This window comes from Serinus canaria, chromosome Z (genome assembly GCF_022539315.1).
Source record: "Serinus canaria isolate serCan28SL12 chromosome Z, serCan2020, whole genome shotgun sequence".
Lineage (NCBI taxonomy): Eukaryota > Metazoa > Chordata > Aves > Passeriformes > Fringillidae > Serinus > Serinus canaria.
In genome coordinates, this window is record NC_066343.1 from 56,122,474 (window position 1) to 56,149,077 (window position 26,604).

General features: G+C 35.1%; 1 protein-coding gene across 3 annotated transcripts in view; it reads right to left on the minus strand.

The window, feature by feature from the left end:
- KIF2A (kinesin family member 2A) overlaps positions 1–26,604 on the minus strand; it is a 56,126-nt gene that overhangs the window by 3,303 nt on the left and 26,219 nt on the right. The window contains exons 5-20 of one of the 3 annotated variants that reach the window (XM_030236707.2): positions 25,709–25,831; positions 25,054–25,154; positions 22,589–22,684; positions 21,760–21,814; positions 18,644–18,806; positions 15,134–15,224; positions 14,915–14,978; positions 14,419–14,510; positions 14,035–14,177; positions 13,037–13,241; positions 10,053–10,163; positions 5,762–5,829; positions 3,953–4,066; positions 2,673–2,823; positions 1,854–1,955; positions 251–386 (exon numbers count right to left, since the gene is read on the minus strand). In XM_030236707.2, the coding sequence (XP_030092567.2) occupies positions 251–386; positions 1,854–1,955; positions 2,673–2,823; positions 3,953–4,066; positions 5,762–5,829; positions 10,053–10,163; positions 13,037–13,241; positions 14,035–14,177; positions 14,419–14,510; positions 14,915–14,978; positions 15,134–15,224; positions 18,644–18,806; positions 21,760–21,814; positions 22,589–22,684; positions 25,054–25,154; positions 25,709–25,831 (1,815 nt within the window). The remainder of the gene's footprint in view (positions 1–250; positions 387–1,853; positions 1,956–2,672; positions 2,824–3,952; positions 4,067–5,761; positions 5,830–10,052; positions 10,164–13,036; positions 13,242–14,034; positions 14,178–14,418; positions 14,511–14,914; positions 14,979–15,133; positions 15,225–18,643; positions 18,807–21,759; positions 21,815–22,588; positions 22,685–25,053; positions 25,155–25,708; positions 25,832–26,604) is intronic. The other 2 variants (XM_050986668.1, XM_050986667.1) reach the window with 2 other exon arrangements.

The following is a 26,604-nucleotide window of genomic DNA, read 5'->3' on the forward strand; positions in this document are numbered from 1 at the left end:
AGAAACGTTGCAAGACTGAGTTTTTACTTCCTGGAGGTAAAGCATAGACTCCTCCTGTACATTAGGAGGAACTGATCATAGATCTGAACATGTTCTTAGACTACAGAATAAATGCTCCTTCCACTGAAGGCCAGCATAAGCAGGGAAAAAAGACCCTAGAATATAACCACTTTTTTTTGTCCTTGTTTTTACTGCAAGTCTTGATGGCATATGCTAATAATGTACAGAGAATTGATTTAAAGCAACTTACCTCTAAGTTCAGTCAGAATATCAATTTTTTGCTCTAGAATTGCTTCAAGTTGGGTAGCGTAAGAATCCACATCATAGTCTACTTCTTCTGTCATCTCAAGAAGTAGTTTTTCAACTTCCAACCATCTAATGGATTCCTAGATAAAAGTTTAAAAATACAACAAAATATATCAGCAACATGTCAAAGAGCTAATTAAGACTTTTTCACACAATGAGAAGACATTGTACTGCCTAGTTACCTCAATAAAACAGACTTCAATCCAAAAAGGAAACCTTATTCCTAATGCAGCAAAACACTACATTATTTTTTTAATTTTAGTGGTCACATCATCTCAGGCAAACCCCAGCTGCCCAGTTCTCTTCAAATTCAGAACATTAGATGGTTGTAAAGCTGAGAAATTTAGGGAACAGAACTTTGTCATGTTTGTCCTCCCCTTAGACAAGAGTCAAATGTTGAAGTCAGGCTCTATGTTTGGGCTGCTTTCCACTCTATAGTCACAGAGTCATTATTACATTCATGGAGCCAAGATAATTCTGCCCTGTTTTGAGAGAAACTGTATAAAAGGATAACTATTTTAAACTCACTATTATATTATCTAAAGCTACACACAGCATAAACTAACAGGTCATGCAGTGAACAAAGGAACCTTAGGCTTGGACACATTTCCTCCCAGAGACTGCCAGAAGGAGTAACAATCTCCAGCAGAAGGCCAGATGGACACACAGAGGCAATTACATCTTAAACTAATGCAGCTTGTCTCTCCAGAAGCCGCATTAGGACATAGCCTCAGCATATGGCACATGACTTTCACACTTCCATATGTTTTACTTCAGAGCTAATGTTTCATAATAACTAGACCTTTTCGTCTGCTCTAAGATGTTTTATTTAGCATCTTGCTTTATTGTGAACACACACCAATGTTCCACTAAGCTAGATACCTAGGCTGAGGACATAATGTGTATTCCCCACAGGTTTGATGGTCTGCTGTTCTCTAGGAACAGATGTGCCAAACAGACAGCTTGCCTAAAGGCTTTAAGTTATGAACACAAGTAATCCACATTTCCTTCTGAAAACAAGTAACTCATACTTGAGTGTAAAAGGTTCCATAGCACTGACCAGCACTACATGCGAAGTATTGCTTTCAAAGGCCCTGACTAACAGCGAGTGAAATCTTTATGTACTTATAACATGGAATCAAATAGGCAGTTTGAAATACATGTCTCTGTTCTGGATCTCAGAGGGAGATGTCACAAAAGAATACTCAGATTCAGACACAATACTTGGAAGGAGAGGACCAAACAGAAATGGCACAGAGAGAGACATAACTATTAATCACCAGCCCAGCAAAGGAAAATTTTACTGAATTTCTGGAATGACACAGAAATTTACTGCTCCTTAATCATGGGGACAAAGACTGGGTGTTACGGAATCTGTTCCTGTTAGTTTGATACAATCAGCTTAACATAATAAATCAGTTTAGGAATCTTTGACAGACAGAATGACTACAGATCAGATGCTCCTCCATCTTCAAGAGTATGCACTTTCATTGGGAAAACCTGGATTCCTGAATTATGATAAAACGAAGTGGAGGTCCATCTTTTACCTGGAAGACAGTCCTGTGGTCTTCTACTACTTGCTCTTCCATTTCTACCATTTGTGACACAGCTTCATGGAAACTAAACAACTGTGGAGAAACTTCTTCTTCCTAAAAACAGCAGTTAACCTTGTTAGCCTGGAAAGAACTGTGGCTACAGAAAAATGTTGAATGTGACCCATCTCATCACAGAACATGGAAAAAATATGCAGAAGGCAAAACCTGTCGGAAATAGAATTTACTAGAATAGAATACTTCTAAGAAGTATTAAGAAAATCTCCAGGAATGAACAGAAGGAGCAATAAATTCAAAATATTTACAGAGTTAAATTTAATTAATATTCACCAAAAATTTCCAGTCACTAATCCTGGCAAATACCAGAAACCAGAATATTCCACATAAAAATAACAAGTTAAAATAATGGGAATAGAAAGTCTCAAGGGAAGAATTATAATTTCTAATAGATTTTAATGCTCACAGAAAACTTCAGGTTAAATAAAGGGTTAAATAAACAGATGAGTTTTAGGATAGTTCCAAATGCCTAAATCAATGTGATGCTATCGTAGAAAAAATGCGTACTATAGATCATCACCACAGCCTGTCTAGACATTAAAAGCCCTAGGCAGCAAGAAAGAAAAAGAAAACATTCAAGAAACATTTTTTGGTTTGGTTTTTCTTTTGTATGGAAATGAGCGTAACACCGTAAACAGAAACGGTGAAAAGCTATGCTGTATGTATTTAAGATCTTGCAAGCAGGCTATTGATCTGGATTGGTTCTGCCCACTGTATGTTATCATCTCTTTCCATGTAATTCTGTAAACCACTCACATTTTGTTCACAAAGCAGTTTGAGATCATCTCTCTGAGGAGAGCTTCCCACACCCCACTGAGTCTCCAAGTCATCCATCTGATTGGGAGTATGGTGTATAATGGAACGGATATCTCCTGCAGCACTGGGATCAACTGTCAGCTCCTTCACCCTATAGGCAGAAAATGTTTCATATGAAAATTAGTAACCTCCTGTGCAAAAGAGTCACAACCAAAAATAAAGCTCTACAGGTTAATGTACAATAAATTCATTTAATAAGGAAGATGATGATGTCAGCTTCACAAATTTAATGTACTTTTAGTGACAAAAAGTTGTTAGTCCAGTTCCTAAGAGGCATGGACCCTTGCATTTTTATTACTCTCACGTGGATTAAAGTAAATCTAGCAAGAAGTGTTTTCTGATTGAAATCTTACTACTTGTTAGCAGTTAGGGAGGCAAAAATTCAAACCCCTCAACATTAACTCTTTGACAATGGGTGATATCTCAAAGAAAAGGACATTAGCACCCTAGACCTGACAATCTTTCTTTTTCTGCATATACAGTTGCGCTTCAAAAAAGTTAATCAGCTCTGCACTAGCTGTTATAAGCAAATGAACTAAGAAATTCTGAAGAAAATAATAACATGCAACCAAATATTTCAGAGAATAAATAGATCCTTTCATTAATTTCAAAGGCGAAAATATTTTAATAAAATGGTAGGCTCTCACAGCATGTAAGTAGTTTAAAGACTGATCATGACTCTGTCAAAAGAAAGCCTATTTAAAAGCAAATTTATGAAAGATGCATGAAAGTCTGAGAGAAAGTTTTATAATATATTCTCAACTTTTTTAGTGGGAAAAATGTTCTTTCAACTTGCACTTATTTACTACAATGGAAAATATTTTTCATTTATTTCTTTTTTTTTTCAGAGTGCCAAAAAGCTTTAACATATGTGTGTATATATATATAAATTTTCCCTTTCAGAGATATTCAAATTACCCTAAACACAGAATTGTTAGATTTGGTCCATTAAATGTACAAAGGTGACATCACCATTTCTATTTTTTTTAATGTATGAAGGAAACTAGCAAGCCTGGATACAGAATGTGGATGTTTAAGGAGGGTAAACAAAATACTGGGAAGATGATTGCATATCATGCAGAACCATCACCTGCCAAACCAAAACTAAAACAAAGTATGTGTGACTCAAGGCAAGGGGACTAATGAAAGGTTGGTCTGTAAAATTACATAGCCAAAAAGAAAACTTAAAAATAAAGTTCCATGTATAGAATGAAGTAGACCTGGTGTTTGAAGGAGAAAAGTCGTCATACTCATAGGAAGGAGAGAGATCAGAGCGACTGCCACTACCCTGTGAGAAGGGAATGTCCGAAGGACTAATTCCAAATTCCTTTACTCTGCAGCAGCAAAATACAGTGGCAAATTAAAAGAAAATGTTCTCAAAAACACAGTTAAAATGACAACTCTCTGTTTAGCATACTTTTATAACTGTTTAGCTACAAAATCATTTTTATAACATAAGTGTTTCGACATATTTAAACTCTCTGCAAACAGTTCATATCACTAGCAAAACTGAACAAAACCAGTGCTGCTAATTTGCAGGGGACTAAAACAGCAGTGTTCAGAGAAGAGTAATTCCAGATTTCATTTTGTATAGTTAATATGATTTGGTCTACATTCAATATTCCACTAAATAACTCCTTTTAAAATACCAAATCACTACAGATACAAAAGTGTAAATTCTATTTCACCTCCTGTTGTCACTGCCCACACACTAGTGTCTAGCACCTAAAACTAACTACTATGAAAATTATGTATTTTTAAGGAAAAAAAAAATCTATACAAAACACATGAAGCAACATTACAGTGACGGGTATATACTCCATAATAACATACAATTTTAATACTAGAAGGAGGAAACAGTTTCAGTACAACTATTTAGTACACTACAAAGAGGTGCTTATTTTGTTTTGTAGTGACTTTTTACAGAGTCACTTCAGTAACATAAGTTGTATAAGGGGTAGAAGTTCCAACAAGTCTTGAATGTGCAAGGTCCTGTATCATGTTACTGTAAGCAGAGGAGTGGATGCCTTTTCTCTTCAGGAAGGAAATGAGACAGACTGGTCTAAGCCAGGCAGGTTTACTACTAGCTCTATTAACCCAAACACAAAGACATTTGGAGACTGAGAGAAGCAGGTAGAAAGCTTTCCTAGCAGGCCTTTGTGCCTTGACAAGCAGAAGCAGTTGTGGCTCTGCCTGACCTCTCACTGGGGCAAACAGACCCACAGATAGTAGCCTCTTCTGGTAAAGCCAGGGCTTCTGATGGCCCAGAGGGTGTCTGCACCTTTGTCCTTTGCAGCAAAGCAAGGGGCGTCTCTGAGTCACAGGTCAGGCTGCAGGGACACAGAGGATCTGACAGCACCATCTCCACAGACTTTAAACAAAGGAGAACTGCAGCAGGTCAGGGCTCCTTTCACACTCACTAGAGAGAACTGAACACTTTCCTACAGCAGTACAGGTCTCAAGTGATGCATCTGCCTCTGGAGGTGCTAATTTGTCTACAGTGATCATAAAGCCTGTTGAATTTTCTGCCTTTTTAAGCCTTTACTTAGGGTTCTCAGATATTTGCTTGAATTTGGGAAGCATGCAATTTTATATGTATATGTAATACCAACTGGCAACTGCACAAAATTCCACAACAGGGCTGGGGGAAAAAAATCACATCACAGATAGGTATTTATCCAACACTCCAGGGAATCTTCATGAACACCAACTATCCTTAATGCAAGAGATGGTCCTTTCAAAGGGCAAAACTAATAGTAGCATGTCCTACATACCTTGCAATCCACATTATCCATCTCTGGATAATGGCATAGATGGAGTTTTAGTAGATTCTTTTGTAATGGTTGTACAAAGTGACAATTAAATTAAATATGAGCCTGGGTCAGTAGTTTGGTTTTAATTTTATTAAGAAACACAACTACCACTGAATTATTCAAGTAGCTAAAATAATCATACATCATGGAACAACACTATTTCAAATGTCACTCATCAACAGCCAGTACAGCTTTAAGAAATAACGTTTTTCATACCTATTTGCGTATCTCAATGTATTTAGAGTGTTTTCACAGGATGCCATCCCTGGAGAAATCGTAGCGATCTGGAGAAAACAAGCCACACATTAGCAAATCACTTTATACAGATGAAAGGGTAGATAAATTTAAATGCATATATTTTTTTATCTCCAGTTTCATTTCTGATCTTTTACCAAAAATGTCTGCTGTCTACAGCTGTCCTTAGCCAACATCTCAGAGACACAGATGCCTAGTCAAAGCTTCAATTTAATTTTTTTAACCCTACAAGGAACATCAAGAATTCACAGAAATTCAGTTTCCCCAACCATCTTCATAACATACTTTACAAATGTGAAATTATAACTTAAAAAATACACCTCTCAAAAAAGGAAACATGCAACTCAGTAGACCCTAAGTCTAATATATCCTATAAACAATTACTACATTATTTTTTTATGTATCCTTTGAGCCTCTCCTCTGTTCAAGGAGATTCTATGATTTTGGCCATATCAGAAAATAAACTTAATAGTAGTAAAGATAAGCTTGAGTTTAACTATTTTCCTAAGTAGAGATATTTTTTTTCTCAATTAGAAATTATCTGTAACTTGATGGCAAACCTTTCATGAGACCTATCTGGAATCCAAAGGTCTTTCTTTTCCCAGCTAAATTAAATACTCTGAAGATAGCACCTCCTTTCCCGAAATCAGCAAAAATTAAAACTGTGACTGGGAAAAGTAGGATCATTATTTCTCTTAGTTTCTCTCAGTAGTCCAATTTTTCCCCCTGTTCTCTTCCCTGAGCAGTCACAAAAGTTCTACCCAGAATAAACACCTCTATGATCCTACACGATAACATTTTTGTGCCATCATAGACTCAGGAAACTGAAACTGATTGGTGATTAAATAATCCCAGTCTTCTCTTTCATTCTGCTTCTGACATTCCTGTATAAAAACAGATGTAGTCATCCCAAAAGGAATTTCTCCTTCTAGGGAGAAAGGAAAAATATGTGGTGGAAGTGATCATACAGATCTAAGTTTAAACCTCTAATACTGGTATACATCAATTACTAAAAAAAACAACAAGCTTATATTTGAGATCACACAGCTGCACGTCTCTTGTTCTGGGCACTAATTAACAAAAATCTAAAATCTCCTAAAGGCCTTCCAAACTCAAATAATGTGAAAAATGCATACATCTCCTCCACCAGTTTAATGTTCAGAGCATGCCACAGACAGTGATGTTTAGATTGATGGCATTTGGCTTCCCAAGTAATCGTTACACGTGGAACAGCCTGGAGACAGCTGAACTATCCTGACAATTGGAAGTGGTGAATGAATTCCATGTTTTCCTTTGCTTTATTTGTGTGGCTTTTGCTTTACCTATTTACTACCACTGCTGTAACACTAGGAGACTGCTCCAACACTTTAAAGACCATAAAGTGCAGCTGCTCTAGGGAAGTGCCATTGTAGATGCCTTGGTCTGTGTAAATACCGTGTTCAGGAGACATGAACTTGTGCATAAATCTTGGTGTATTAATCTCTCCTCAGGCCCCAACAAACCCAGTCCAGGCAGGACAGGAGGACACAGACCTCTCTGTTGCTCACTTTCTTGTTCCTAATTCCTAATGAGGATGGAAGAAGCTGCACTACTTATGGTCAGGAGCATCTTTAAGATCTGTAATATTCATTCTTCCTTTTTGGAACCAATAGGCTTACACTGCTTGTAAGTCATCACAGTGCGATCAATGGCCCTGTTGAGGCATGGAAGTCTGCATATTCCTACTCCCACACTGGAGGGCTGAGGGGTCTGACTATTTCAGCTGTGACTGCAGCACATGAAGGATGCAACATGTCAAGGAGCAGCACTGGTTAAAAAATGAGACTATTTAATGTAGTCAAACTGCAACTTTGAGATGACAATCCATTATCCAACAATGCAACTCTTCAAAAACTTTAAATGGCTTCCCAAACTATTTTGACAAGAACAGTAAAACTACAGTGACTGATAAAATTTAAAAGAATATTTATGCTGACTGTAAGTCTCTGGATTTCTTTTGAAGGAAGCAAATCCTAGTTGTAACAGTCCACACTATGAAGTTTCAAAACTTTATGAGCTTTCAAGTATTTTTCTGAACAAATTTGAAAAAACAAAGAGCTTCCAAATCATAGATTAATGTTATATACAGAGAGAAAACTCCATACCTAAAGATGAAACTTTTACAACTGCAACATATCCATTAATAATAAATGGAAAAGTCACAAAAAATGAAGTGTAGAAACTAGCCAATGAGTTTTACTCAAATATCCTCCTTACAGATTCATATACCAGAAAGCAAATGGAAAACAAAGAGCAGATATTTTACTATTTCAGGGATCCTTTAGTAAGTTAAAAATCACTAGATTTTACTACATCGTTCTATATGCATTCCATATTGAAAAGCTCCACATAGTTAAAAACATCTTATTCAAACAGCACATTTGAACAATGGACCAAATCTCTCTTGCTGAGAAAGTCCTTAGTAATAACCCTCATTGCTGGCTGGGATTAAACTATGAGAGTATCTTAAGATGAAACTCTGCTGATTACATCCTTAATTAAATAATTCATGTAAACAAACACTAAAACCAGTATGTCACAAGTGGTCCTACTATTAAGAAAAATACCAGAAGAATTAATTAATTTGAAGGCAGCATCTTATCCTCAAAGAGGTTTCTTAAGCTTAATTGTGAACTGTAGCTATGTGAATAAAAAAATTTAAAAAAAAAGAGTTCAAGCATATTTCCAATTTCAGAGGGGATTATTTTTATTATTAAGAACTTCCATGAAATATTCCCAAAGGTTAATTATTTGATGTGCAGAGAGTAACTTCCAACAGGCTAATTTTTCAAACCTCCTTCAGCAGTGTGGACACACCTGCTAGAATTTCACCATCTAGCTATCTAATCCTGCATGGGATTAATGAAGTTATAGAGTCATACAATGATTTGAGCTTGAACAGACCTCTAAAGGTCATTTAGTTCAACCCCCATGCAGTGAGCAGGGACATCTTCAGCTTGGTCAGGTATGTCTCAGTGGGAAAGCAAACTATCCTGTGGTTTCCTTAGAGCACTGAATGAAAAAAGGTGAATAAAAATGCCATTTTACCACGATTTTTGTATTAGAACTATACTTAACAGCTAAAGGGAAGACTAAACTGTCTAACGATCATGGTTTATACATTGTGGCCTACAGACTTCTCTGGCCTCTAGACTAACTAATTCAAAAGAGCCTGTGAAAAGTAACCAACAGAAACAAGCTTAGTAATCATTATGTACTGCAGAGAGCTCACATTCTCATAAAGAGAAATGTTACAGGTGCACAAATAAAACAACTGGACGTCAGGACTTTTATCTGTCCTTTTGCTCATCTGTCAGAAGAATTCTGTTTTTCAGGCTGGCACAAATGGACATTTACAGCTATTCAACAATTATTTATATAATGATATATACTTATATATTTGTAAAAGTTAATAATTCAATAATATTTACAGTGCTTTTATGTTCTATTTTATATATTTTTATATTCTAATATATATTTTATGTATATATTTATATACAAGAGCTATTCATCCCATCTATCCCAACAACTTCCCCTTTAACAGAATGAAGCATATTCTGATGAGCTTGATACCAGCTTTTAGTTTAATCTTTGTAATTTAAAAATCACAAGTCATCACTATTTCCAGTCTACACCCTCTTTTCCAGAATTCTGCAAAACAAACAAGACTCTTTTATAATTCAGACACTGCTAAAACAAACAAACAAAAAAACAAACCAAGGTAGAAGTGTTTCTAGCTGTCAGCCTAGCTAGAAAACTAGAACCAGCAACAAGGAAGGTCAATAAAAAAGTGAGAAGGGAACAAGTTATCTAAAATCACAGAATCACAGAATCATAGAACCCTTGGGCTGGAAAAGACTTCTAAAATAATTTAGTCCCACCATTAACCCAACGAAGCCCACAAGCATGTCCCTAACTACCACATTTAAGCACTTCTTAAAGATCTCTGAGGACTGAGACTAGACCACTTTCCCTGAGCAGCTGGTTCCAATGCTTGACAACTCCTTTGGTGAAGAATTTTCTCCTAATATTCACTCTAAACCATTGAGAAAAGTCTCATTTGAAACCCCCCTTAACATATAATATCAATAGGTAAATAAATGTAAGTCCAACATACTACCAGTAGCATGCAACCAATTTTAAACATAAAAGTCTAAATTTGCAGTGTCTTTTCTCTTTGTAATTGTTAGAACAGTTAACCAAATCAACTTACCATACAGGTACGTGAGTTTTCTCCAATGAATGAATCTCTTAGCACCTGAGTAAGTTTACTTGCTCTGAAGGGTGTATGAGGTTTATTTCGGCCTAAGGCTCTAATGCACTCCTGAAAGAACAAAGAGATTCTTTATCATGGGTTAAATAAAAGTAATAAAAATGCAATTCAGAATCAGAAAATACATGCCTTATATCTGATGCACTCTACTGCTAAAAGCTTGAATTCAATAAGCATTAGGGTTCTACTTCTCATTAAGCTCAGTAGAGAGGAAAGAATTTTTAAAGGATTAGAAGTCTAAAAACTGTCTCTATGTCATCCAAATTGTTTACATCTATTGTATCCAAAAACAAAACTAAACAGTGTTGATGTGAAATGTTCAGGCTAACAATTATTCCTGATTATCAGCTAGAAAAGCCTGAATGAGTTACAACCTCGGCCAGCAGCAACAGTATGCACAGGGACATACTGGGGTTAACTCCATCAGTTAAAAGCAGTGGGTTTGACTCTGATTTTACCATTGTCTTTCTTTACAGCTTAGAGGAAAACAAACTTCCTGAAAGTTCCACAGGTCACAAACCAAGGAGGTATAGCTCTCTACTGGAAGCAAGCTCTCAACTTAGCATTGGAAGACACTTGGAAATATTAGGTTTTAAAACAGTCTTTATGTGAAGAAACAGAGATAAGATCTCCTCTTCCATGCCCAGAGGCAAGAAGCTACACTAATATTTGCAACTGATTGGGTTCCAGTGAGCAATATTATATAGATGTAAATATTACAAAATTATTAAGAAGATACAGCAGCAACTAAGTACAACAGTGACACCCAGACACCATTAATCTATCACTTCTGTCCACTCAGCACTCTAATATTGTCTAATAAGTTATTCCTATGCAAAGAACTTTTAATATTAATTTTTTGTATTGTTGTAAACATAGTATTTTGACTGTTAATTCCAGACTCTGTGTTTTCCTTAACAGACATCTCTTCAGATGCAAGGCCTTCTTGGTGCACTTTTAAAGTATCTACACACAGAACTTCTACAGCCAACCAATGTATTTCAAATGAGAGCTTTGCTTTTAGCTGCACTAACAGATGGAATAGCCTTTGTGTTACATGAATAATTCTACAGAAGTTCAACTAATCCTCCAGCTGCAGATATATCCTATTCTGAATTACTGATATGGCAATCACCAAGTTTTTAATTTTAATTTACTATAATGATTTTTAGTTTGCTTACTCCTGAAAAATTAGAATCGATTTATCTCCTTACTAGTAAAAGATTACAGAAGAACACCACCAGCTTCTAAATTTGTAACAGAGTTTTAAACTATGTTTAGTTTTCACTACATCTCTGAAAACCAGGTAACAAAATGACAACACTACTCCCATGTAGAGACATTACAGAAATAAATTCCTGTGCCAAAATCCTGAACGGATTAAGACAGGACTGATATCCAGATGGAAAGAGCAAATCTTGGATTATCAACAAAGACCACTTTGTCAGAATGTATTAGTTTAAACTGGAACTTGAAAATAATTTCATGGCTTCTAAATACAAATGGAAAAGGTTGTGTAATGTTTTTTGGGAGAGATGAAAAATGGCAAACATGTAAATGAGAGACGTTTATGGCTTTGTATCACCTTTTAGACTCCTGCAAGATGAACATTTATTTTTCCCCTTCCCCAAATAATTTTGATGAAAATCACCAGTACAGCAGCAGCAGAACATTCTGCTATAATTAAAAAGACAAGTTATATAAAAATTAACCAAATATGTTGTATGAGCACTATCCAGTACAAAATAAATAAATTGAAAAAAAACCCTTAAACCAAACCCCCAGAACAAAATAGCTTTATTCAGTTACATTTGGAAAATGAGTAGTAGCATCAACCCAAAGGTGCCAGCAATGCTTACGTTGACGTTAAAGCAGAATAGGCCAAAGTTTTGGAACTGCTGCTTCCAGTTTTTCAACATGCCACAGAATTTTATGATGACACATTATACATCACAATTTTATGATGTGTTGTGAGATCTGTTTTGTCAGATACCAGTCTTCTCCCAGGTTTATACTGGGAATAAAAAGGTAACCACACAGATCTTGTGGTTCAGATTTCTTATATAAAAGCAGCATTGGTACTAAGAGTAGTAAACCTAAGCAAAACTAACCAAAACCAGAGACAAATTCTAAGACATTCAAAAACTACCATTTCTCCAGTTTGAAATAAAAAAATTACTTCTCCTATTTAGACTGAGCCTCTTTTAATCACTCTAAAACATCAAACAAGAAAGGCAGATGAATTTTTAAATAGTATTTCTTAGCTCTGTTTTTATGTATTGGATGGATGAAAATCTGTAAAGTGACTGTATCAGACAATTTGCTATGAAGAAGGGTTGAGAAAAATGGATTTCATCTTTGAAAGTTTATTTTAATTATTTGCTAGTTTTTTATGGACATGCTGCTGTTGTTTTGCTTTAGTTGATATAGCAGTAAATATGTTGTCAGTGTAGAATTATTTTTTATTTAAAAAAAGAAATAGTGAGATCAGTAATAGTACTTCCTGTTAGTATTTCATATCTTGAGTACCAAAGTAAGTAATTTGCCTTCCTGTTTTAGGTATGTATCAGAAATGTCTACAAATTCAACCACTGGGGACTTTTAGTGAACTTGGGTTTTTGGAGTGTTTTCTTGTTTGTTTAGGGGTTTTGTTTTGTTTTTCAGTTGGTTGGTTGGTTGGTTTAGCTGGGTTGTTTTGATTTTATTTTACAAAAACTACATGTAAGTTGATAGCACAATGTTTCTGGATTGTTTCTACTTGGGACTTACATGCATGTAGAGGAAAAATTAATAAATTGGTTTATACCTGTCGTATCAATAGACAATGTAGACAAGCAAAGCCCGCAAAAACACTAATTTTACTTGTCATTGCTATTATATGTAGGCTTCCACCTACTCCAAGGCAATAGAAACATATTAGTTACCTTGAGTGCTAAAAGGCTCTTGTTAATTTCTGCACCTTCCAGTCGCGTCTGCCTATCTGCACTTGAAGTATCTGCTCCTCTTTCATTGCCAGCCAAATCAATCAGAGAAAATTTACCATGCAATTTCCCTTTCCTTCTAAGAATAATCTGAAACACTGCATGGCTTCGAGATGAGTGTGCATTTGCAGATGTCTGGCCAGATGTCCTTTAAACAAGAGACAAGCAGAAAAACACATTAACCAGTAGAGGACCATACCTGGTAAAAACTAACTTCACAATGATAGGTTTTCAGGGCACATTCCTGCATTTTCTTACATGTTGACAGAATGTCTAGCACTGTTATGGACACTAGACATAGTGTCCATAGACACAGAACACTAACAGACATAGACTAATGTCCATAGACATAGAACACTAGACATAGAACACTAATAACTGGATATACATAGTACAATTATGCCTCTTCTTCCATCTCTTTGAATGGAAATGGAAGCTTAGTAACATTTTGCCTCCCTTTTAAAATCAGATCTTCACATATTTCAGATTATCAGAGAGCTTATATAAAAAATGATGATGGCATTTTTATCTGATCATGCAGCAGTCCATGCTCAAGGCTAATTTTAAAAACAATGAAGCTGAAGTCTTAAAAAAATAAAAGGTAAAAAAAATTGTGCTTAACCTCTGCCAGTATGCATCAAGGCCTTTTACAGATGAAGAACCTGGCAGCATTCCAGTTTTTAAATTATGTGAATTTAAGTCAGTAAGCTGCTTATATAATGCATGCAATTCACATCCTCTTGAACAATCACTTATTTCTCTCTAGGAGACAGAGAAACTCTAAATGTCTCTATTTAAAACGTAGGTAGATTCTTTACTTCCAGACAACATCATCAAAAACTCACTTGGACATGGAAAGGCACCACTAGAAATATACCCCAAAAAATCTTGTTCTGATTTTTAATGTACTATGAAAAACAGGTGTAAGCTATAGAAAATACCTGCAACTGTTGCCTACTTCAATAAGCTTAAGAACATCTTCAACACATTTGACTTCCCGCTCCTGTAATCCCACCACCTGGACTTGCTGTTTACCATCTTCTAACACTCTTAATTTTGTCTTCCTGTTCAACAAATCAAAAACCTTAGGGAAAGAGAAAAACACAACAGTTAAAAGATGAGCTTTAAAAAAATTCCTGTTTCGAATTCGAATTCAAATAATGCAAAACATTCCATGGAAATACAGGATTTGAAGGGAAATGTAAAAATTCTTTGAAATACAGCTTTTAATACAAAGAGGGAAAAATTCTTTTATGTGACAAGCTCAAGATTTTGTCAAAATTTTGAGAAACTCTTTCTTTCTCAGAAAAAGACCAGGTACTTACCTTACCACTGTAGATCTCAAAAAATGTTGCATATACTTGAAGTTCTAACTTCTTATAGTTTGGCTTCTTTAGCATTAAAAAGACATCTCGAGCTGTGAATACATTTCCAGAATAAATAGAAATCTCATAATGTGTTTTCATTTAGTGAAGATTCATCAGTGTATAACAGTCTATTTTACAGCATCTCGTATTTTGCAAGAATGACAAATAGGGTCAGTCAACCAAGCCTAAAACAACACAATCTAAACTGCCACATTACACTGGAAGATGCAGAAGACCCCAAAATGATAAACTTACATAATCTGTTAATGTATTTTTGTTAAGTAGTCTCTATTTACATTACTGTGTAAAGGAAACATATATAGGGACAACTTTTGATTACCAAAGCTCCACTGCAATGCAAAGTAAGTAAACTGTTATATTTGTATGACAAAGAGTAGAAAATTTATTGATCTCAACTGGTCTGCCTGAAGCCAACTGATCAATGAAGTCTCACCTGCTAGTGCATATATGCCTTTTGAACAATCTTGGTTCTTTCCCGAAAAATCGCCACCCATAGTCTAAATTAAAAAAAAAAAAAAAAAACAACAAAGAGAAAAAGAAAAGCACCATAAAAGTCACAGAACTGTAGTTTACATATATCTTATTTATTAGAAGTCATCTATGTGTGTTATGTAAAAAAAGAGTATTGCTGACTTGTAAAAGAACTACTTACATGGGTTTTCCCACTGCCTGTTTGTCCATATGCAAAACAAGTGGCCATTCCCCTTTCAAATATGGTCTCCACTAATGGTCGAGCTGTAAACCTTAAATGCAAAAAAGCTTGAACTTAAAAAACTGGAGTACTTTAAGATGCCACTACCCCAAGGAAAATTAAAATGCTAAGACCAGAAGTGGCAAAATTGATCCTGTACTTTGACAGGTCAAAGAACATTTATACATTAATTTCTGAAGTAATACCAGCTCTAAGGTATTCAAATTTTCCAAACATCACAAGCTAGAAGGTCTCTCTCATTTGAGGTCTCTCTCATTTTTTTCACAACAATATTCACCTTCTTTAAACCCTAAAACAATGATTTCCTTGTTTTAATGATCCAACACCCCAGAGTTTACTAAACAGAGTGTGGAGCTCCCTCAACATGACAGAACAAGAACATATTGAAGTAGGACAGTGTAGCAGATAGGAGTTTTGTCAATAGTAAATGTCTGCTGTAGTTTTTTTTCCTCCCCAAATCAACTTCCAAGATTAAATTTGAAAGACAAGAGGCCAAAATAACACTGTACATCTCAATTTTTGAGAACGTGCATACATTAAGGGGTCCAGATAATGGATACCCAAGTTCTTAAGAATGAAAAAAGCTACTTATCTGTGAGGTACTATTTGCTGTGTCAACAGTATTATCTGAAGTATAATTTCTCTTTTTAAATAATTAATTTTATTTTAAGAAACACAGAGCTATTGTTCCTACTTCAGCTGCTTCTCACTATAATTTCACTGTAAACTCCTAAGGCAAAGGGTAAACTAGTGGACAGTTACATATGGAGATGATTCTCTAAGCAAAACTCTTTCTAAACTTTTTCCAGTTGTTTACATACAAATAGCCTAGTAGTGACCTATAAAGGAAAAAATTAATTACTGAAACACTGAGATGCTACAACCTTCCTTCATTCTGCTTTCAAACACAAGATCACTTAAAAAAAAAATACGGGCAAGACTGAGACTCCAGCAGCAGCAACCCAGGGTTATGTAAAGAATCTACATCTAGCTGAATCATGAATTTTCATCAAGAATACACCAAATTATTCCTGAACAGGCTTAGTCCTTCTTTCTTTGCTTTTTTTAAGTATATGCCTTCTGTCTTCTCAAGAGGATATTCCATATTTTGATGTTTGTTCTTCGTATATTTAAAAATTGAAAAATTCACAAAGTCTAGCCACCACTACTTCTGTTTGATTGAATTTGAAACTCTTTATTTGGCTGACTTATTAAAAGGGACTTAAATATATCTATTTCAAAGTAAGAAAAAATACAAATATATCTTAGAATGTTTTCATAAAGGATTACACAACTCCAAATGAGATTATGTTAAAAGAATCCAACTTTATTTTTGCTAGAACTTTTATTTGCAATCTTAGTCTTTCAGAAACCTGAACTGGTTCTCCTTTAAAACTCATATGGCGTATCCTTTCCAACTAGTGAGTGTTTTTTAATATTAACAAAGATTTGCAACTCTGTGCTCTGGTTCGTGGATTAAAAATACTTAAAATACAGGTTAAGCAAAATAATAACAGTAGTAATAATGGTAGTAGAAGTAATATTAACATTAACATTAACATTAACATTATTATTATTATTATTATTATTATTATATTATTATTATTATTATTATTAATAATAATAATAATAATAATAATAATAATAATAATATATAGTAGTAGTAGTAGTAGTAGTAGAGCATGTACTTTTCTACCTTGGACTGAACATTTTTTCAGCATATATATGCAGAAAATTTAGCATATTGGAGAACACTGGAGCATCTTGACACAACATTTTTTTTCTCAGTATGACCCTGAGGCTTTGATGAGAGCACATGATGACACTTATCTTGCTCTTATTTCTGTTATTATGGAAGACCTTAAAACAGATTGCCCTTCAAATAATGATCATTATTGTGCCATATGAGGGAGGAGGAGAAAGACAAGAGATCTACTGTTTCAGTTTGAATACAATAATCTTAAAATATATTCCTATATTGCCATTAATGTATTACGTAACTAATAAAAACTCTGAAGAAACTCAGTACAAAACACAACAACATTGTATACCAAAATATACCACCCCTCACATTAAACAACATGTTCACACAGATAAATAAAGGAGGGAGGGAAATTAGAAGAATGGATTGTCAAGCGAGATAATTACTTCATGCATCATCAACCAGCTGGCTCTCCCACAGCTCTTCAGCGTCAAGGAAAGGAAAGATGCTACCAGCAGACAACCAGCAAAGACAAAAATCTCCAAGGACACAGCTTTGCTGTTTACAACTCTTTTGTTAGTATTAGTTTCATAAGATTTTCCTTTTGCCCCCTTCTCTAATTGTAACAAGGATAAGACAGAAGTTCTTATTTTCACAACCTTTTAAGAATTCTTTTGCTATCCACTACCAATCAGGGCATGATCCTAACTTTGACTTCCTAGTTGTGCATTAAAAACAAGAAGTAAGATATTTCTCTGTCAATAGTTTTTAAGACTATGGGAAGCACTTCCCAAACATAAGAAAAATTATATCTTCACCAAATTCCTTTTTAATATCAACATTTTCTGCAAAAAGTTTCATTGTTATTTAGATGCATACTAAGATTCTGACCAACATTATGTCAGTGTCTAACCTTGCCCACTACTCTATGTACTTCATTCAGTGACTTGTTCATGGGAAATAGCTACTTCTAAGCATGTTTTTAAAAGTGTTGTGAGAATTATTCCATACCAACAGTGGAACTGAAACAGAAGAGCAAAGAACAAAATGGAGATCCAAATAATTTGGCCTAAAAGAGGATATGTGTCTTTGCTGCTGTTTATTTTTAAATTAGAAGGATTTGGCATTTTCAGCAAGATAACTCAGCTCTATACACTTCCACATTACATCAGCCAGATTGCTTCCAGAAGATAAATTAGCTCAGGTATCTCAGCAATACTGCAATATACACTCTCTCACTTAATTTGTACTCTTTTCTCACCCTCTACTGATTTGTTTCCATCTCTTAATTATCCTATATGCAAATTGCAAGCTCTTTGGTGCTAGGGCTCTCCTTTTCCTTCAGGTTCCCTGATGACCAAAAGCCATGACTCAAGTTTCTCAGGTGCTGCACACACACTAATAATAAGACAATAACCTGGAAGCAAATGGAGAACTGATTACACGGCTCAAGTAATCAGCAGCTGAGGAGTCAGGCAATACTTGCTAGAGCCTGGAATGCAGCAGGGCTTGGAGGAGGACTGGGAGCAGAACTGAGGTCAACAGAGGTGGAAATGACATTGCAAGTGAAAAATTAGGGATAAAGATTTAAAACAAAATTAAACAGGTAAAAGGATGGAGGTAGCAATATACCATCTGGTAACACATAGAATAGGAATAAAGTCTAAGACCAATGTAAGTGTAACAGTTATTAGTATGGAAAAAACATGAGAAAAAAGATTCACCAAAAAAAAAGCATATACACATACCTGTAAACCATTTCATTAGGAGCCGTGTCATCAAAGGCATAATCAAAACGAAAAGTTTGGTTTTCTAGGTACCTTGTTAAATCCACCTTTTGTTTTGGTTCATGTACCATCACAACATCTTTACTAGGAATTGTTATTACATCAAGGTCTTTCATTAAAGTTTCTATAAAATAAGTGAAATATATATTTAACTAACAACACATCATTATTTTTTACATTTTCCCATTGTTTACACTCTCATAACATCTCAGATAACACAGCTCCTCCAAGTAACAACACTGCAATGGATTTGGGCTTCCGATGCCTAGACAGTAATCTGCTAAGCAAGAGATTTTATTTTGGAAGTCTAGTCATCCTATCCTACCAATTGTTAGAAATTAAAGAGAAGTACAAAACTGTTTAGACTAAAGACTATGATCATTAATTACAGCACTATCATTGTAACTTGTGATGCCTTCTATAATACTTTTTTTGGACTTGAGGTCTTATTCCTCAGTGATAGTATAGTCTTCTATGGCTCACTGACATAACCTTTTTAGTTTTTATAAGTATCCTCTCTAGTGGAGAAAGTAGATGGTAGTACTATACTGCTTAGATTGTCAAACTTGAAAACACAAAGAAATTAACCTCCTTATGATAATACCTTTTAATTTAAAATTTTATCTTGATATTTTCTTTAAATTTTGCTTTCATTCCTCAGAGACATTTTCATTTTGTGCATTCTTCCTGGAACCTATATTAATATATAATTCCTCTAGAGTAAAATCCTTTCTAAAGATTATCTTGTAAGCAGAATAAACTGAAAATCACAATGATCCTTCCTATCACTGTGAATTCAACCGTGAGATCCTAGATTATAATTACTATACAGCACTGCAATTTACTTCTAATTGCTGTATGGGATATGAGTCTGCAAACAGAGAACCCAGGGATCCATAGTATGCACAAAAATAAAGACCCTTTTTGTATACAGTCAGGATTCACTAATGTGTCCTACTTACATTTCTTTGTAAAATTTCTTAAGGCATGCAGTTCAAGAATTTGATATGACTTTATACAACCAGATTGAAACCTTTTCATGAATTAACATCCTGATCAAACAGTACAATGGTTACCACTGCATTACATTGCACACCAATGGAAATGCACATTCCAGTCAATGTATAATGAATTTTTCAATTGCACTGCAATAAAATGAAATGCACTTATTCTGCAGCAATCACAGATAAAAAGTAAGGAACGGTGACAAAAAGAAATGTATGATGGACAATTCTTTGCAGTAAAAACCTTTTCATTACACCAGTCAGAAGAGGATTTTTCTTAAAAAATTGTTTGGAGTAAGGCAGTTACTTCCATCCATTTATTTGGTATGAGAACCTGCATTCTTTGCTGATCAAAATTAGGAATAATATCTCTGAAACCCATCATACATTTCACAATTATAAATACATGTCTCTGAACTAAAATCTCAAAGTGTTACTCTGAACACCTACTTCCTGTGAAGTCAATCCACAGAACAATTGATGCTGAGAATACCTAATGTGTTTGGTGATAATTCTGCATTTTTGAGATGATAAAACAAATTAATTTTTTTTTCTAGTCACAGGATTACAGTCTAGCATCTTTAATTCTTTTATACTTTTCTATGATTTTATGAGAAATACTGTTTCTGTGAACTGAGTGTTTTCAGGAGATTGCATCATTTGAGTACTAGATTATCATCCCCTACATAGATTGTTTAGTTAACACCTTTTTTACTACTGTTTATTCTTAAAAATGCAAAACAGCCTTAAGTATCAACCTCATTCTTACTTAGACATTCATATTTCTACAAACACCGCTGATCTACTTTTTTAATAGCTCCCAACCACTAACACCAAAGATATGCAACTTTTACAAAATCGAATCCTACTTCTGAATCCTAACTCATGTCCCATAACAACTTGTTTTCATTTACTGTGATTTCACTTTGTCCACCTCCAGCACAGGTAGAAAGTCACATTTTTCCCCAACAGTAAAAATAAAAATGAAAAGAAAAATAGAAGCAGCAATGTGAAAGGGAAAAAAAAGACAAAACCTAACTACATACCGGTATCAACATATCTATGGGAAAGGGAACACATTTTTCCCATTTTCCTTTGTGTATGCTTCAGATAATCTTAAATGTGTACTTCTGACAGTACAAAAACAATAAATGGCATCCCATGTTGTGTCAGCATCAGAGTGATGCTCTTTTGAGTCCTTCTTCTGAACAGAATATAAGAGAAAGAGAAGGAAAGAAACATCTTGCAGCACTGGATTCAGACAGGCTGCAATCCACTAGCCATTTGTGTTCTAAATTCCCAATGAAAGTAAAAGAGATTCCTAGGAAGTTAAAATTTCGATTTAACTAGAATTGAAAGCTGAAACTTTTTTGTTGTTTGGTTTTGTTTGGTTTTTTTTTTTTAATACAGACTCTAGTCTAATGAGCAGGCAGTAAGAAAAGTAGTTCAAACACTCATCACATAAAATAAAAAGTCACTAAGGAGTTCTTTTAGTACCTCACTTTTTTTTAGTGGCGTTTGATAAGCTCTAGAGTAACTTTGCCAGCCCTGATCAAAAACTCCAGGGGGTACAAGTCTTCTGTTTGCCTGCAGTCCACTAGCCCTGTGAGGATGTCTTGAACAAGTTCAGGCACCAACTGTGTCATAAGATACTTCCTTGATGTCTGATTCAAGATCACTTGGAAGTACAAAATATATATACAAAAACATGTATGAAAGTTTTCACTGTGTAACACTCTACTCAGGAGATCACTTGAAAGATACTTCAAAATAACAGTGATCCTAATACAATATAAGAAGAGTGAAGAGATTACAGGACAATTCATTTCTAGATCAACTAAATACATTTTAAATGACCTTGGGAAAAAAAATCACATCCTTCCTGTGCCTCTGCTCCTAATACATAAAATTGTGTACTTTTCTCCCCAGATTATGACAAGTGTATGAATTTTATAGGTTCATCACACATATTGTCTAATACAAGACCTTCACCTTTGATCAGAGTTGTTTAACACAAATAAGCAGAAGCAGCTTTTCAGATAAACAAATGAACAAAATCTTCAATAATCATACCTTTTTTATTGAGTGGTCGTTTTCGTACACAAACACAAATCCTGTGCTCATCAATCTGCAAAGGAAAGTCTTTCAGTGAACTGTATCCCAATTCCAGTAACAAAATATTTAACTTTATTTGACTTCTCTTTTCAGATTAAATGACTGGTTAATCATTTAAACAAAGCGAAATTTCCAAGACAGTGAGTCCATGTAAAAACCCCTTGTGGCCTGCACAGTAGCCAAGAACCCAAAAGGGAGACAAATACATTAACAAAACTCCCCACAGACAGAGATCTAATCCAATAGATCAACAGGTACTATTGGACTGTGAGAGGAAATCTAGCTTGAACAGGGTAAATATGCTATTCACAGAAATCATCACATTCTCTGTTTTCCATAGAATCTGAGTCTTGAACATTTAAGGATTCCACTTCTCTGACTTGGCTGCAAATCAAAAGACTACATCACCTTCAAAGATCAAACAGTAATCATTCTGTTGAAGACAGTTTTTCAAATAAGTTTCATGGGTTTGTGCGCACATCCCTTAGCATCCCAGGAAAATTTACCCTCCAAAGGCTGAGTGACTACTTAGTACATATTAGCATTATTTATTAGTAAAATATATTTAAATAATTTAATGATAGTTTAGTAAAGTAGGATTTCCAAAACCTACTCATTTCAGTATCAACAAATTACTGGAAAAATACACCCACATTATATTAAATACTAATATATATTAAAATACCTATTTTTTGCATTAACAGACAGAAGTATGCACAGAAAAAAAAAAAATGAAAACACAGCAAAAACACAGAAGGATAATACATTTCCATGTCCTGATACTTACAGGATCTGCAGTTGTCAGTGGTCTATAATCCAAACTTCCCCTGAAATCTCTTATCATACACATAATTTCATAATTTGGGTTTGTAGCATCAACATCCTAGGAAAAAGTAAGCAACATAATTTCTACTATACTTTTTGTTTCCAGAAAAAGCCTTAATTAATTAACTATGAAAAAAATACTCATTAACTGAAATCTTTTTTTTTCCTGCAAAACACCAGAAATGTCTCTTTCAAGTTCAATATAAGTTTAATGTCTTTTTCCACTCTGATGTAGCTAATTTACTGACCATAAAAGAAACAATTAAATGCTTCCCAGGTCATTTTGGTCAGCATGTAACAGAAAACACTTATTAATTGAGGACTCATGAATAGTCTACTCAAGAAAAAGAAATTACTCCTGCCTTTGCCAGCACCTTCACACTGAATAAACATATAGTCAACACTTCCTTATCTCAGGTATGGCACTCTGACAGATGCATAGATACTCCGCTACACAGGAACAACACACACCACAGAGGACAGTGCAGGAACCCCAGGTGGTCTAAACACAATCTTGCTGGATATAACCCAGTTAAAGTAGCTTGGTCCTAACTACTGGTCCTGTGTTAATTTACACACATATTTGGATTCATTGCAAATTCTTCCCAGACCCCCAGCAAAGCAGAAGCAATCCCAAGGATACTCAACAGACTACCATCCAGGCTGTGATGGTTTTGGCTGGGATAGAGGTGATTTTCTCCATAGAAGAATATGGTATGCAGCTCTGTTTTGGATTTGTGCTGGAAACAAGGTTGATAATACATGGATGTTTTAGCTACTCCTGAGCAGCACTTACACAGCAAAGTCCTTTTTTGGTCCTCACCCCACCCCACCTGCAAGGCAGCCAACACAGCCAGGACAGCTGGCCCCACAACATAGGCACAGAAGATAACCCATCCTTAAACCTGGAACAATCAATACCAGAGTGACTGGACATGTAAGAGGCCATGCATGGAGCACGAATAAGCTGAGCCTGAGCCTACCCTGTTTTCTGCAGAACTGATTAAACAACTCCCTGTCACTTCTCCCTACAAATACCTGTTTTACAACACTTCAGGACATGCTGCTGATGCCAAATATAGCCAGTTCTCGTGCTCAGACCCTACTAAGTTTTGCATGGCTAAACCCACATGATATTAAATTTCTGAATCACAGCTGGCTGTGGACACAGTCTAGGCACTCTCAGAAAGCACTGGATTTGGGTTACTAAACTGAAAGGGAGCCAGCTCATTCTTTGCACTTGTGACACAGCTAATCCTCACCTCAGAAAAAACTGTGTCCTGGTGATCAGAAGCTCACTGTAACTTGATGTCATTCACTCTCACTATACTGAACTAAAAACTGCTGACAGAAAGTCTTCACAAAATGTTTCTTTATAACATTCAGAAAAGAGTATTGTTTATCATGGAGAAAGGCCCTGTTTAAAGGTCTTGCATACTAGCATTGCTTGGTGAATTATTGCTGCATTTCACAACAACTTCCTCACACAACAGTTTACTACTCAGATGCAAGAGGAGTGTTCACAGGAGCAATAAAGAAAATTTTACAAGTAACACCACTTCAAAGTATTTTAATATATAAAGCCAGAAATGGTCATTCCTCACACATAAAGACATAATAATGTTTTGTGAAAACGGATGTAAATTATAAAACAAAAATTTAACATAGGTGATTTTAGGTCAACTTGGAAACATCATTAAACCATGAAAAGTAAATTGTATGAATGATTTACCTGATGATGGTAATTCTCATGTCAGCAGCGGACTGGTACTATCTCTTTAGAGACTAACACACACACACACAGCTGTCAACAAGACTACACTCCCAGCTTTGCTAAAGCTTTTACACCATTGTGACAGAAAATCACTTAATCTTAAGAGATTTTTCTCAAAGGATTAGCAACTTCATTTGTTTCACACAAGTTTGTAACAACTGGCTACCAAGCTGCTTACATGATGAAATTACAAATGTACAGACCAGTTTAAAGAAAGAAACATTAAAAGTCACTGTTAAAACCTGAGCCTCAAATAGATCTATAAAGCATCAAAGACTATAATGAGCAATTTATTATATGCTGTATTACCTCCTGTAGAATAACAGACCTCTCTAAAAGTCAAAAGGTTGGTTATTGTCAAAATATATTTTCCTAAGAAATAGCTATGGTCTGTAGTTGTTCTCTAAAGAAGACGCAGCAAGGCAGCAATTGAAAGCAATGATTTCTTTAGGAAGAAAAAGGGGGGGGATACCATCTAAAGTAGTAGTTATGAGAGCAAACCTACCAAACAAATATTTGTCAAATCTTGACAAATTTGACACTTGATTTCAAGATTATCACAGTTCATAAAAATTATTAAAGACTGAGAAAAGCATAATTTTGCAGATTTCCCTTGCTGACGTATGATTTTCAGTTGAGCTAAAAATACTAACCTGAGCTCTCTTCTCTCTAAGTTCCTGCTGCTGTAACCTTCTCTTTTCACGCTTCTCTTGCAATTTTTCAACCTCTTTTACGCAGTTAGATTTTCTACGTGCTTAAAGAAAAAGATGCAATTTTAAAATACTTTCCATATTTATACTGTAAACTTAAATTAAATTAATGTATCAATAATTAGAATGCATCAATTATTAACTATATTTTCAAGCAAATCTGATTAGTGAAGAATCATTATGGCATTTAAATTTCTAAAATACATAAAATTTATTAGAAAAAATGCCATGGGAATGGGACAATAATTACACAAACAAAAATATATGACCTTGAAAAAATATTGGGACAGATACATGTGATCTCTTGGTTTGAATTAAAAGTAAGCCCAGACAAAATAAAAAAAAAATTGGAAAAAAAAAGCGCTAAACAATACCACCATGGTTAAAAGAAAAAAAAGGAAAAACAAATTCCAAACACTAGTACAATTATGATGAAAATGAACATATGTTTAGCCACAGCTTTCTGAAAAGCTCCTCAAGGAAGCTTACAGACAATTGAACATGTAGACCATTTGTCATTTATGGATAACAACATAATCCAAGAGAATGTACATGTAATGCCCAGAATGAATGAGTCCTTGATACAAGGTTTACATACAAGGGGGTCCAAATTCCTTTTTTGCAGCTTGAACTGGAGATATATCTGAAACACTACCATTCTGTTGAGAGGAGGAAGACTGCTCGGGAAGCTGAGTAGGTCGTGCACGTGCAGAACCAACCACTGCAAAGGAAAAGCAAAAAGCTCATCTGGACATGGAGGAGTAACCTTTCTATCCATTTCTGAAATGCTTTGTTAAGATGAGATAAAATGAGACCCGTTTCTAAACACAACAATTTACTGTGGATAAGGAGGAGCCATACTCATGGGAAAGTCTATTAATGAAAACATCTGGTAGGCAGACTTTTTTGTCCTAGCGCTGTACAACATGATTATTAAGTATCGATGCTGCATGTGCATATCTTTAAATCCTGCAGAATTAGTATAACTTACTGTATGCACAGAATGAATTGGCTACTTAGAGATAAGCAGTCCTGAAGCACAAAGTGCTTCAATATTATTTATATTGTAATTATACCCAAAAAAACAGTAAGAAAAGAAGCCTTGCTGTTCCACATTCTCTAGATTGTACAAAATGCCCCAACCTCATTAAGCTTATGATCACTGGAGGAGCAAAGCAAAAGAAATTAAGGCCAGTGAAGTGCAGCACAATCTGTAAGTGGAAGAAACATGCCTTTTTTCCTCTATACCAGAAGGGACACAGATACAGTCAATAAGTCTAAACTTATGCGTTGATTCTATATGTGCTAAGAATGCCAGCTTCTGGAAATGCTGTGATGTTGTTTTCCAGTGAATGCAGTGGGAGTGGAGAGCATGCAAGCATGTGTGAGAGCTGAATGCTTTAAATTGTATTTCAAATAGTTGCTTTGACCAGCTCTGTTTCAGCTGGCCTGTTTTCCACACACACTTCTAACAGAGTGTGTCAGAAGAGTACT